The sequence below is a fragment of the Cyprinodon tularosa genome, unplaced genomic scaffold (genome assembly GCF_016077235.1).
Source record: "Cyprinodon tularosa strain WSP-4 unplaced genomic scaffold, ASM1607723v1 ctg205, whole genome shotgun sequence".
Lineage (NCBI taxonomy): Eukaryota > Metazoa > Chordata > Actinopteri > Cyprinodontiformes > Cyprinodontidae > Cyprinodon > Cyprinodon tularosa.
This window is the reverse complement of record NW_024038756.1, coordinates 400,727-415,510: the sequence shown is the minus strand read 5'-3', so window position 1 is coordinate 415,510 and position 14,784 is coordinate 400,727. Positions and strand designations below refer to the sequence as shown.

At 36.5% G+C, this 14,784-nt stretch overlaps 2 protein-coding genes across 2 annotated transcripts in view; one reads left to right on the top strand and one right to left on the bottom strand.

Annotated features, from left to right (window-relative positions):
* Positions 1 to 157: 157 nt before the first annotated feature.
* On the bottom strand, positions 158 to 14,230 carry chordc1b (cysteine and histidine-rich domain (CHORD) containing 1b). Its single transcript, XM_038285008.1, has 11 exons — positions 14,042 to 14,230; positions 7,712 to 7,761; positions 7,583 to 7,639; positions 7,263 to 7,423; positions 6,761 to 6,861; positions 6,425 to 6,483; positions 4,881 to 4,951; positions 4,631 to 4,736; positions 4,335 to 4,454; positions 4,193 to 4,255; positions 158 to 1,328 (listed from the first exon to the last, which is right to left on the bottom strand). Exons 1-11 carry the CDS (start codon positions 14,103 to 14,105, stop codon positions 1,149 to 1,151), a joined length of 1,032 nt encoding a protein of 343 aa, XP_038140936.1. The 5' UTR covers positions 14,106 to 14,230; the 3' UTR covers positions 158 to 1,148.
* A 74-nt stretch (positions 14,231 to 14,304) lies between these two features.
* LOC119783463 (protocadherin Fat 3) overlaps positions 14,305 to 14,784 on the top strand; it is a 117,857-nt gene continuing 117,377 nt past the window's right edge. Inside the window, exons 1-2 of the mRNA XM_038285006.1 lie at positions 14,305 to 14,526; positions 14,626 to 14,675. The gene's annotated coding sequence lies outside the window, so the exon portion shown is untranslated. The remainder of the gene's footprint in view (positions 14,527 to 14,625; positions 14,676 to 14,784) is intronic.

Genomic DNA, 14,784 nt, shown 5'->3' with positions numbered 1-14,784 from the left:
ACACTGGCCTTTTCACAAAACTTATTTAAAATTCCAAAATAACAGCCTCACATTTCCATAGGAACCACATAACCATTAAGCTGACACGAGGGATAGGGTGTGTTTTAAGAATCGTAAACAACTTTTTTTTTTTAAACAAACAACACTTAGCTTTGAATTTAAGGCAAAAAACTTTATTTTTGTAGAGGGTTGAATAACCTTGTTTCTACATGATCCTCTTATGATGGTCGCATCAAGTCATATAAACTTCATATATATTAAGCATAGACACATGCTGTCTAGTGTCTTATTTCACTACAGTACTTTGCTCAAAATACTTAGTATCCATTTGGCAAATGAAATATTACAGTATATTCCCATCAAAAGGGCAGCCTGTTTTTTTAGTTACAAGAATTATAGTCACTCAAAGCAAATTGTGTATGAAAACAAATGCAGAACATATTGTAAAAAAATCAAGAGTGGAGCAAACCTTTTATTCTACTGTAAAAAAAAAACAAAAACAAAAAAAAAACAGGGCAAACCAGATGAACTATTACTTTTGAAGTTTATCAAATAAATTCCATTTTATACACTTGATTCAAACCTAGAACATTTTATCACACAGACATGGGTGTAAATCCACAAAGACAGTGTAAAAAACAAACAAATTAATAATTCATCTGGTAACTAAAACTCAAGGATGGAATGAGAAAATATTACACCGCTGGAATCATAGGGCTTCCAATGTCTTAATTATGAAATGTACAGGTGGAATCATCTTTTACCAAACATGGAAGAAAGATGGTCACAGCTGCGTTCTTTTATGTAAGCAGTCAAGGTCTGACACTAAACATGGTGCTGACCGTCCCTCATTTCACTTTTATCAAGTGGTTTAACATAACTTCAGTGCAAATACCCAGGTGAGCTATCTCACTTGACTAAAGTCTACATTTATCAATGTTAAAATTGTTGTGAAACATACTTGCTTAGCACTCAAGCTTTTAAGGAACTCCAATATTTGGAAAAAGAAAGGCAGAGATAATTCTGAAAGAGATTGATACAGGAAAATAACAATGGATGTCTGAGAAATAACTCAGTAACCTCAAAAGAGTCAATTCTTTAAGAGGTAAATAATTTAATTGTCTGATTAAGGTATTGTGAACAAATCGTCATTCGTCTTCATCCTCATCATCGCTATCAGCCTCTTCTTTCTTTTGATCATTGTCTTTGGGTGGGGGCACAGGAGGCGGAAGGTCCAGGCGAGCCCAGGACATCGGCTCAGCCTTCTTCATGGCTACTTCTATCTTGGCTGCCATCATGTTTACTACGCTCTTGGTCACATCTATCACCTAGAAAGTGCGACAAAGAGAGCAACTTGTTAAACAAGAAGTAAAAGGGTTGATATAAACACTTATCTTTTAAGAGAAGACAAGAAGAAAATGTCACGTAATTTAGACCTATTGAAATTCAGCAGCAGTTCATTTAATGATCAACCAAAAGGAAAATGAAACATGTTGGCAGGGTCCATTAGTAATGAAAAAAGACAACTAAAACTCATACAAAGCACATAAAATTAGGTTAATTTGAAACAAATGTTTGTTTACAAAGACAACTGATCAATGTGAATACCGGTAAGCCTTTTATTTTTCAGAAATTATGTTCCACAGAAGTGGGCAAAATAAGCAGGGAATTATTTGTATTAATTGAAGATAATTTCTCTTGGCATAAAAAAAGATGATCTACATTAGGAAAAAATAAAAATTGAATGCATCAATAAATTTCTCTTTCTATGCAAAAATATCTTCAAATGTGCCACTGCAAAAAAAAAATAAAAAATCTAACCAGATTTTTAACAGTCCACACATGTTGAGCTGTTAATACAAAACACTGCGTACACTAGAAGGATAATGGTAGCTTTGTTTAGGTCTTTCACTTGGTTTGGAAAAAGTAAGAAATCTGTAGTTCATTTTTATTGCCTACAAAAAAAAAAAGATGAATTCAAAGTGTGTTTAATAAGGTGCAGTCATTAAAAATAAAAACTAGTACAGCCCTTAGACTTCTTGTATTTCACATCACCTATAATTTTTGAGGAATACTTTCCTTCTAATATTTTTTTTTAAACAGAGCATTTATTAAATGCTGAAAAAAGTTTTTAGAAAATAAGATGGGTGGATGAAACGGTAAAACATTTATACATTCAATCAATGTATAAATGAAAAAAGATGCACACATGGGTCTTAAACTTTTGGTGATGGTGCTTACCTTTTCAATTTTGGCAACAAACCACCACAAGCTGTTACAGTTTGTGAAGCTTGGCTAACTGATGAGGATATTCAAGTAACAGCCCTGATATAACCCTCCCCTGATGTGCACGTGCACAGAAGCTGGATGTGCAACACCGCATTTGCCCTTACACCAATCATAGCTTTGCAAATAAGTAACCGGTTTTTTGCTGAGTAAAACTAAATTTCTTGGTATTTTATAAACCATCTGAGTAAATGGCCTGTTCCTATATAGCGCTTTGGTCAAGTCAGGAGATTTGACCAAAGCGGTTTACACTACATTCAGTCATCCAACCATTCACAGAAACTTTCAAACACTGATGGTGGCAAACTACATTATAGCCATAACCGCCCTGAGGCTTCACAATGCAGGTGAAGTGTCTTTCCCGAAGGACACAACGACATTGAAAGCGGGAGCCGGGGCTTGAACCACCAATCCTGGGATTTAAGGGTTAACTCCAACCTCCAACTGTCGCTTTTTGATTCAGTGTAACTGAGTCAAAAAGAACAAGTAAAGTTTGATATGCCTTAGCCTAACATACTCCTTGGACAAGTCTACATGGATTTAAAATGGGAGTTTGTGTAAGCCAAACACTGCTTGAGTCAAGCAGTATTAACAAAACTGTTTGATTTACAAATAAACCAATTATCTTTATGCAACCAGTATAAGAGACACTGACTCATATGTTTTCCTAGAAAATGCTGACAGGGCAAAAGGAGAAATACATGGGGAGGACATATTTACATCCATATACATTAAGGGTGGTCTAGGTCAGCCTTGATTTATAGTAAAACTGTGCAAGGACTCCCTACCATGTATGTACTGGGGGACTGAGGATTTAAATCTTGCAACCCTTCCCCTTTCCCCCATACTGAAGACCTCTAATCTACACATTTGAATGGAAGTGTGTTAAGGAAGGAGTTTAGTATCTTCTGAGCTCAAATTCCACATATATTGGAACATAATTGGGAAAGAAATTTGCTTAGATTAATCCCCAATAGAGGCCTTTAAACATATGGGCTTTGGCTTTTAGATGATCTCTAAAATGAAGCCTTAGCGAAAATTCAATCTGATCGACTCTCATCAGCTTCACCTGAACCACCTGCGATGTATCTCATCCAGCTTCAGCCAATCATCCTAGGACCACACCTCCTCAGAAGCCAATCATCTTTCAAGGTCCCCCTCATCTTGCGTCTGGCCAGGTTCTCTCCCAAAAGTCAGTGAACTTCCAACCACCTGCTCCCTCACTCTCATACTCAGTCCCACTCGTTCTCTGGCTTATTCCATCACCAGTGTCTGTGCCACGGGGGAAGACTACTCTAATCCTTTTCTAGGTCACTCATTTAAGCGAATGTCTCAGTCTTCTGGCGGGGCCCGAGCACTAAAAAACGCATTTCATTTATGTCAATGTATGCATGTCTGCTTCTGTCTCCTTGGACCCGAGTCTGCCTCGGCAGATGGCTGCTCACACTGAGCCTGGTTCTTCTGGAGATTTCTTCCCCACTGCCACTACATGCATGCTCAGTGTGAGGGATTGCAGAGAGTTAATGAATCCTCAAAATCAGCTGGTTTTCCTTAGATAGAAAAAAATCTGACCAATCTCCTGGGATACCTATATAAATACATTGAATTAAATAACACTTTTCTATTTTTTTTTTCTCTGTGAGTCTCTCCAAGTTGAAATAAGTCTATGCTTTGGTATCAGCAGCAAATCCGTGCAAGTCCACAGATATTTAATAAATTGCAAACTACTTAGATTTAAATCGAAGCCATGGTGTTTGCTGTCAGTCTTAGAAAAGGATCTATATACAGCATACAATATAAAAAAGATCAACACTTTTAAGGCACTATGCAACATGGATTTTAGATTTAAGCCTGTGGACATCCGATCTAACAAGATGTGTGCTTAGGACAATAAAAATGTACTTACTCCCCACAAGCTGATTTTCTGCTGAAATTCCTTCTCACCATCAAATATAATATGGATGTTGAGCTAAAAGATAAAAGATCAAATTAAAATTAGAATCCCTAAAAACTCAAAGCAGTTCAGAGAATTACAGAAAATGTCTCACCGTGGTGCTGTTAGCATCAACATAGCTGAGCTCAGGGACGGCACTTTTGGCATATATAGAAATGATGACCTGTGCCCCGGTCTGGTGCCAGTCAAACCGACAGGGGACCACCTTCTTTCCCTGCAAAGAGATTCCAATTAAAGCACAGCAAATGAATCATCTCATCCATCTCTATTGCAGAGCAATGATTTCACTGTGAAACTGCTTTTCAGATACCACTAGATGGAGTTCCAGCCAAGGCTCCTTATAGACTCAAACCACAGAATGATCAATCGCTGTCAAGCTGCTCCACCTACCGCATCTTTTTTCTTCCATAGATGTGCTCCCTTTGTGCAGCCCTCCTGAGACAGGAAGGTGTTAAAGTCAGAGGTTTTCCTTTTACAGCAGCTCCAGTATTTCATCCTGGAGAGGCGAAAGAGAAACCTTCATTATTTAACAGTCGCCACAGGATACGTTTTGATAAATGTCAAAAAATCAAAATATAGGTGTAAGGAGAATGTTACATTTTATGAGCAGCAAAATATATATATTAGCACTAATACTAACCCTTCATGGAAGATGGGAACTCCGGAGTGGTATGCACACACATCCGAGTCACTTGAAGGTCCCTCAAAAGTCTAAAGATAAAAACAAAAATGAAATAAAACAACAACAAAGGACAGCATCATCCCTTTCTTAATCTTAGTCTGCATATGCATTGCAATTATACTAAACTCTGCTACTAATACATTCTAACCTGTCATAGAATCTGCCTTTTTATATGGCTTCATTTTGCTCCCTGTAGATAAAAGCATATGATGCAGAAGCACAACGTCAACTCTACTGCATGATAGCATCAGAGGAACTTCTGACTATCTGGTAATGAGAGACATCCAGTGATGCTATAGCTTCTCATGTCAGAATTCTAAACTTTTCCAGGCTCAACTTATTATTATTTCTTAGTTCTCTTTAGTCAATCAACAGACTCCAAGACATGGCTTTTGCTGAAAGAACTCACTGAAAACAGTAATAAAGCCAAAACAGTACAAAATGTATACATTATTATTAGGGCTGAAGCAATTAATCAAATTAATCGTGATTAATCATTGAAATCATTGAAATAATCGTCAACTATTTAGTAATCAATTACTAAATGAATTAACTGGAGTGTAGAGTGTAAAACATGCCTTTAGCTGACAGAGCAACAGAGCTTGAGCAGCAATTATACCAAAATTCTAAATTAAATTGAAAAATTTTGCATTAAAGATAAAAAAAACTTCTGTCAATATGCTCTATCCAGAACTCCTCAAGTGAAAAGCTTTATTTTCCATTGGTTTAATTTTGCAAGTCTTCTTTAAGGAACCTTTCACTATCTGATTATTAATCGATTAACCGAAAAAAATTATTAAAAGATTGATTTATTTGCAAAAGAATCATTACTTGCAGCCCTAATTATCATATTCAAGATGAAGAAAACTTTTTTTTTTACCCATTTGCTACTTCCAATTAATCTATGTACATTTAACCAAGCACCTTAAGTAGAGCCTCTAATTTCATTGCACTACCTGTGTCAGTAAGCTCTATTATACTCTATGCTAGATTATGCATGATATCTGGAGGTCAGAGTGGATACAAAACAAACAAATAAAAAAAAAAAAAACAGACTAATTTAGATTCACACAGAACACTTGTTTGTTACAGCTTAGAAGCAAGCAGCCGATGAGAGTAGGTATACAAAATCAGTTTAAATATGATTATGTAAATCAGACGGAATGAGCTACCAAAGATGTCAATGTAAATTTTCCTCAAAATTCCTGTTTTGATGTGGGTTTTTTTTTTTGCTCTGACAAGGCTGATTAGCTTGAATGGGAAACTTTGCTTTGCATCCGCCCTGCAGAAAATGGAGGGCAAATTTCCACAGAGTAAAAAGGGGGTTGGAGGGCGGCGCCTTGTCAGACAATAAGATCATGATTTCTTTGGTCATATTTACACTTGAGCATATGCTTTCTTATCAGAGAGAATTCAACATTTAACTGTGATTTCCCAGGAGGAGCAGTGCATGAAATAAATGATAAAACTGTGAAACATTAAAAGACAGACGATTTACTTACTTTGGTGCATCCTCCATTTTTACACGATGTCCCTATTTTGATCTCATCGCTGTCTTCCTCTGGAAAGAGAAACATCCAGGGAAGAAAATGACAAGATTTAAAAAATTTATTATTAGTTTTGATGTGCTGCCCTCTAACTGTCATCTTTAACTCGAATATCATAATGTGAATGACACAGATGATGGCAAATTCCCAGTGGTCATCCATTAAGCTCTACTTTTAACATGACCTTCACAACCGCCGTGACAAGCACTATACGGATGGTCTGGTAAGAAGTAGATGATGAAAACATATTTGGTAACGATAGGATAGGAGATGGAATGAAATGATTCCCACCTTTTTCCTCTGTTGTATTTTCAGATACTTTCAATTTCTCTAGCGCCTGCTTTAAAGAGGCGGAAACTTTTTGCTGCAGTCTCACCATCGGCTCATCAGGACTGTAAGAGAAACAAATATCACAGGAAAAAAAAACATCAGGCTTTTAGAAGACTTAAAGAAATCACCATGGTGCTATTAAGCCATGATAGTTTCATCATTATTCCCTTGCTGCTTCAAAGACTGGAAAACCTTGTATTACTAAGGTTAGGAACTAAATAAGTAAAATTCACAATGAAGCACAGTCTGCAGATCTAAAAGCATACATATTCAGCACAATGTCCCAATGCTACACTGAATGCAAAAACCGTAGCTCTGCCCTGTTTTCCTCTGCTCAAATATTAAATAACCAACTCCGCCCATTTAAACTTTTACAAGATGTGTTTTTTTTTTAGCACAGGTCAGATATGTATACTTTTTTTCACTAACTGAGAAAAAAAAAAAAACGATTGTAGAAAGTGACCTTGGTCTGTTTATCGCCTCCTGGGGTTTCGGTGCAGAGATGATGTACTCATTAAACTTTGGTTTTTGGGCCTCCAACTCCTTCTTTTCTCCTGATGTTTTCACATCTGGTTTTACCGGCTCAGGGGGCTTCTCTTTGTTGTGGGGACCCTTTGTGCAGCCCTGTGAGAAAAAAAGTCACCGTGTTGAAATCTTACCGTACGTGCTTTAAGGCCACAAAAAAAAAAGAAAAAACTGGCAGTCAATGTAGAAGAAAACAACAAGACAATGGAGACACCTCTGGAATAGAGTAAAAATGGATGACTAGAAAGGAAAGCTTACAGCGATGCTAAGGAAGTCAGAGAAGTCAGTGGTTCTTCTCTTGCAGCAGGACCATCCCTGAAAATAATCAAAACATAATTAGATCACAATTTTTGAACAAAGCTATCAGCGCAGTTCATAGAATCATACCTTTAAAGCGTCATGGAACACAGGGACTCCTGGGTGGTAGGTACAACCATCTGAAAAAAAAAAAAAAAAAACCTTATTAACACGATAAAAGCTAACAATGGAAAAAGAATATGGTAACGCTAAATAAAGATCTTCACAGTAGTACCGCAGTATCTGGGTAACAAATCATTACGGTATACCGAAAAAAGTTTTTTACACCAACATATGCAAGACATTGCAGATTCTAAGCTGCGTGTTAATACCAAACACCCAACTTCTTCTCAGAATTGTACAATTTTTTCAATAAAAATGACAATAAAAGTTGTCTAAAGTCATTTCGTTGATCTATACTTGAGAATGTAATGACAATAAAAAGCTGGAATAAATAAACAAAGCCCAGTGACTATAAAGATGAAGCGCTCCATTGAAAGTTAAAAGTTCTCTTTTCTGTTGTTGTTTTTCAATAAAAGTACGTTTTAAGATCATTTGAGGCGAGAATATTATACTTTAAAGTGTCACCATATGGTCCATTTACAGATTTCATGCACAATAAAAAAAAAAAGATTTCCGAAGTTGAGAGGACCAGGGCAACCAGTGGAGCTCCAAAGCTAACGGCAGCCAGGGCTAACCGCAGCCCGTCTGCAGTAGCTCTCTCTTGGCATAGCTGTGTGTGAAGTACTGCTGGCTCTGGCGATTTTTATGTTTTATTTAGCAAAATGTTAATTTGATTTGTGTACATCTGACTGTGTTAATTATTATTCCTCCACTAAATAAAAAAGTTAGAATTTATTATTATCTAGAGGGTATTAATAACAGGAGGTGAAATGCATCTCTGGACAAGCCGAGCATTTGGTGACATCACGAGTACGCTTCTGTTCAAATTGACCCATATTTATGCTGCGTGCTCCCGGTCTCATCAAGTACATACTTTCCTGTGTTCTTCTCAAGAAAATACTTGGCGAGAACAATGTTTCTGGGTACGTGTTCTCTACTTAACTGGGAATCAACACCATTATTTAACACCAAAGGCCTGAACATACTCCAAAAGAAGCAAGAAATTTGTTCCAAAAAAGTTAGGGCGCATTAGGTAGAGCCGACGTGTTTTACATGCGCTAGTTTTGGCAAACAATTAGCATTATAGTTCTTTGTGAAATAAACATAACTTTACAAGGAAAATAAGATTATATTGTGTCCCACTACACTACATACTGACATGCAGGCTGTGGGGCTCATAATTTCAGAAGTAAATGTTTTCATTAAACTATTTTTTAAAGGCTCCGACACATGTATTTAGTTGTAATCCCGTTTGGATGTTTTAAAATCTGCAGCATTGCTAGTTAAATGTAGTTTAGTCCGTCTTTTTTTTTGTTTTTATATTCTGGCTAATATATATCGGATATTGGTTTTTAAAGGCTCCAATATCAATCAAAATATCGCTTTCAAAATCCCATATCGGTCAGGCACTACCCAGAATGTCATCAATGTAAATGTGCCATACTGTGCAAACTAAAGACATAAGTATTTATCAAACAAACTGAGAAAAATCCCAAAAGTAATGCCTTGTAACAACAAAAAGAAGAAAAATTTTAAAGACGCAGACTACAAAGGTAGTTCTTAAGTCTTTTAGAAGACTTGAAATAAGCTTAGAACTGGATTTAAAAGTGGATTGAAGGCAGAGAAGAGGCCACGCTCTAAAGGTTGAATAACTTAGTCTTTGTAATAGAGTCTCAACAACTTTATTAAATATGCAGGATCACGATAATGAAGATTTTCTATGCAGATTGGTGGATTCCATCACCTGTTCTCCTGCAAGGAAATGTTATTACACATTGAGATGCACCAATCAGAATATTGTGGCCCGTATTTTCATATACTTATTTGATCTGTTGATAGATTACAGATAATTTCTTGTAAGGCCTTGAATATCTATGACTTCTAATTACATAGGAGCTTTCCTTATTTAATATTGAAAAAAAAATACTTTGAAATTAATGTTGCTGAACAAAGGCCAAAGAAAAAACATTGTTGATTTGATCAAGAAAACAGGATTAATATGTCAATTTGAACATTTTGTACAGTAAAATTACCTAATACCCATATATAGTATTATATAAAGCCCTTCACCAACAAATCACTGTGTAAAAAACAAATTAGAACAAAAAACATAGTGGCAGACAATAAGTGATAAATCACTTACCATGAAGTGCCGCCTGAGCTAAGCCTATTTCGTGCTATTGCCATAGATACACCACTTAGATATCCCTAAAGGTAATTATAATATACTCTACTGTTATGATAAAGAGACATCCTATTAAAATGGAAATTAGACTTTGACTCTGGCTTTAAGTGTCCCAGCAAAGCAAAGTATTGGACAGCTTGAAGAAGGAGGAAGACTTTTTAAATAATCCTTAACAGTTCAATTGCTTCCTAACCTGTAGCTTCACATAAACACCCGCATAATAAACCAACTTACTCTTGGGGTGTTTCATAATGAAAGGAGATTCAAGCATGGATTGCCTTGATGAGCATTATTTCTCCCAATGGTTTTTCATTGGTTTGCTGCAGATAATTGCACATCTTTGAAGGAAAGACTACGATTTTAATCCACGCTCATGAGTGTGTGAGAAACTAAGACCAAACCTCAGGAGTTTGGAAAAGCGAGTAATTGACATCCCCAAATGAGCACCATGATAAAAATAGTAACACCTCAATGACTGGATCTTTTCATATCAAGGTCATAAATATATATAAAAAAAGTTAAAATATGAGGGATGTCTCTTTTAGTGGTATTAAAACTTTCAGTCTCCAATATTATACATTTGTTCTCATTGATTACGATGTCACTGCACGTAGCACACACCGAGTAGATATATAACAAAACTTCCTAAGGTATAAACCCTTTGGTTTAAAGTAAAAAAACGATTGTAAAATGTATGTGTTACATTATTCATTTGAAAAGTTCAGACTTTGTGTCCCCTGCCAGTTATAGCTCTTTAAAAGCAGAAAAAAGTAAAAAAAAAAAAAAAAAGAAAAGAAAAAGGTATTGATAAAACCTCTACAAATAAGCAGTACAAATCTGAATTAATACAAGTTTAACGTTCTTTAAAAATAGTACAAATAAAACAAAAGCTAAGGTTTTATCAGCAGTGATGGTTCCAGAACATTTTCATAGAGGAGGCCCAGCATGGACCAATCTACACTGAGGGATGGCAGAAAATTAATACGTGCAAAAACCAGATCAATCCACACGGATCAAAATAAACCAACAGAAAAATCACTGAAAGCTGACTGGTTTTTCAAGAGGTTCTTGTTAATACAGCTATGCACATACTTAAACATCAGTGCTGTTTAATTTATACTTCAACACAATATATATAATTACATGGGTTGAGAAGTTATTCTTCTGTAATAATCCTCTGCATTTGTGGTATATTGTTGTGAAAAATTAATTGCTCTCAATTTATGGGTAATATAGTAACCTTAAAATGTACAACCAGGACATTCCTCATTATGGTATCACTGCTGCTACCCTCTGGTTTAGAGACCAGCCAGTTCCAGAAGTGGTGAGTTACCGGTATATCAACAGTGGAAAAACCAATCACTTGATGGGAGAAGCTACTTGTGGACTAATTTATGCATCCTGTATACAGTATATTCGCCTGGAAAAAGGTAGGTAGAGCCTGATTTTAAAGGCGGGAATAACAGTTGGTGGAAAGAGTGACAGTGATAGCTCTCACCAACTGGAATTCACCGTTGGCTTTGTCTGCTGGGAATTCAGCTTTATGGCTGCAGTAAAGCTGTATTGCATTATGGGCTGGCCTGCCTCCCATGCTGCGATTGGTTGAGTTTGTTTTAGAACAGAGTATTGAGCTTTATCAGACTGACTGACATGGTGACCAATAACTTTATAAGTGGTGCCTAACGTCTGCCAAAACTCTGCACTCTATGCACAGTTTACATATCACAGTTTCAATGGTAGTTGGAGATTATTGTACCTATCGTGTTGGGTATAAACATAAACTTTCTTAAAAAATTTCTAAAGAACTTTGGACATAAAGATACAGCTCTTTTATTTGAAGAAGAAAAAAAAATCCCTCATCTCTTCAACCTGTGTTCTGACCGAAAGCTGTAAAATGAAAATAATCATACTTTAGTGTACAGAAAAGAGAGGCAACATTTAGCCTTAAAGGTAAATACTTGGTGACAGCGATGTTATTGTGCAGCTGACAGTGTGTAGCACTGCTTTACAGGCTGTTCAGACTACATACAGCTCTATCTTTGTTTTAAATTGGACCTTTTATTATGCTTCAGATGTAAAACCAACGCAAACCATACTGAAGGTTTGTGTCCTATTAATGTGAAATAAATCTAGCTTTTATTTGCTGCAGGTATGTAGTCAAAGTCTACAGGTACAGCAGAGGCAAACAAGGGAGTTAAGTGGCAGCTTAATATTTAATACATTCTGCCAGTTTAAATGTTTTATTCCAAAGCAGAGTTAAATATAGCTTTAATACTAGCTCAGATTTTTATCTTTTATCATTTTAATCCTGACATTAGTTAGCAAATAAGTTGTTGTTTTTTTTATCTTATTTTATTTACAGAAAAAAAAAATCTTGTTTTTTTAATAAAAGGGGAATACCAGCCTACTACTACTTTAAGGCCCAGTCCAGACCAAGATGGCGTTGAGTGTATAAGACAAGCTTCTCTTCTTTAAGGCTTGCATCAGAAAAAGCGGCCGAAAATCTATCCAAATGTACACACTGCGTTGTTTGTGCATAAAAGCTAATAGTCTTCACCATTTTTCACACTTGTGTTCCAACATAAACCACAACGTTGATGAACTTCGGTGTTGCAGTTTTGCTTTAGAAGCTATTGTTGAGGACCTTACACCGACTACCTGGTGCTCCTCCAAACAAACGCCTATATTTTCTTCTTCCTCCTTCATTGCATACTGCCTATTTCTCCCCTCACTCTTTTACCTTCTTTACCTGTGTTTTCAGTGCTAGCCCACCACCCACTGGTATGGTATTAAGATGCCCATTACAGCTTCAGGCGTTTTCAACTTTACACTTGAGTGTTCTCTTCGTTGATACCTTATTCGACTCCATGTGGATGTAGTCTCACTGGACAAACTTTCTATCAAAATTCTCACTTGCAAATGCTATATGCTTACATAATCAATATACTAAATGTAGGATGCCATGGTTTAAGTCGCAGGGATGTGGCCGTACCAACCTTTGCATTTCCGAAAACAACAACACAGATTTTAAGACAGGATTTTTTTAAAAATAGAAATGTTCTACATTTTGGGACAATATAGTCTGATAAAGAGTACATTTATATGCATGTTTAAGCCAGAATATGACTTACCCTCGACTTTAAATATTGTTATACTATTTATTCCATAAATCAACCAATACATAAACCATAACTAATTTATTAACAATAACTTTGGATTCACTTGTTTAAGCACTGAACCATAATCATTAATTTATACAATTTAAACCAGATACACTAAATTTAAAACTGATAAAGTTGTCCAGGGACAACACTGGGATAAGTACATTAGAGGTTTTAGTAATAGTCTTCTGCATTTAACACTGGTTTCTGTGGCTGCATTTGGTTGTTTTTATATGTATTTTTTTTTTTTGATATGACGTTATCAGGCTTTTATTTGTTTAGACTTGTCTATATCTAAAAGCTATCTGGAAAAGAATGGGATTGAAATTAATGTTTTACAAGGCTTTTCAAAACACTTAAACGTTCAGGTAAAAATGCGTGACAGAGTTGAACTGAAGAGTTTTCGGATTTGATTCATTTAAAGAACAGGAAAAGGTTAATAAAAATTTCTCTCTTTGATTTATCTTGTCTCGTGTAGAAGTCGGTTGCTAAGTAACGGCTCATCCAGTAACAAAAAAAAGTCCAAAAGGTCCAGAAGCTTCTTTATACGTGTAACACGACAATGATAGGAAACTATGGTCGTCAAAAGTGAAGTTTTGGGGGGAGATAAAGGAGCGAAGCATCATGTGTAATTAAAATGTATAATAACGTGTTCATGAAACTTTTAGCAGTGTATGCTCCACAGTTTGTCCAAAAAGTCAAACACTAAGTTGCTAACCAACCGAGCTAGTATTAGGGATAATGCTAGCCTTGAATTATAAAAAGCGTTTCTTCCTAGATAACTAAAGTTTCTTGTTGGAGTTGTAATGAAATAGGTCTTAAAACCTGACGTGAAGTTAGCTACCATGGGCCCATCAGGCCTGCTTGCTGTAGAAATTTCCAGATGATCAGAGGTTAGCTTGCTATAAACTGTCAGCCTCACAGCTAACTTAACCATAAAGCACGACTCACCCTCTGGATTGTTTTCCGGATCAAACCGCTGTCCGCATCCCTTATTATAACACAAAACAGACATGATGACGGTAGCAGCAAGTTTTAACCAAACACTAACTTGGGAGTCTGTGTGAGAGAGACAGAGTTGAGCCGCTGCTGCTGTTTAGCTCCCCTTGTGCCGCTTCCCTGCTCTCACTTCCGGCTTCTGTCGGCTACACTCGGTAAAAATCGGGGAGCGCGCGCCCCCTAGCTCCAGCCTGTGAGCGTGGTCCCACATCAGCGGCAACTGATGCTGGACGCTTTGAAACTTGCCATAGATCTTGATGGCAGCGCGGTGGCCACGGACTGTAACCTTGCAACAAACGATCTATTACTACTGTAAGGTCAATTTGCCAGTGCATACAGTTTTCTGCACACAGAGGTGCTTCAGTCAGGTGCAAACAACTGGGGCAATATTTGTTTAGTTAAATGATGAAGGCAGCATTCTAGCAGACTCATATAAGGTTGCAAATATTTTTTTTCTGTTATCACACTCGTCTGTTTTGCGTGTGTTTTTTTTTATTTCTTATTTTATATACAATTTTTTAATCTCATTCGTGCAGGAGCATGGACACGGATTTACTTTCATCGGTCTCTTCTGTTTCATCAAAAGGTAGGACACTTTGCAATTTGTGAACAAATAGCTACCAGACAAACATGTAGGGACAGATTTTCGTTTGAAACTGGCAAAAACTCTGTGCTTTCTGTAGAAAGGCGAGCTT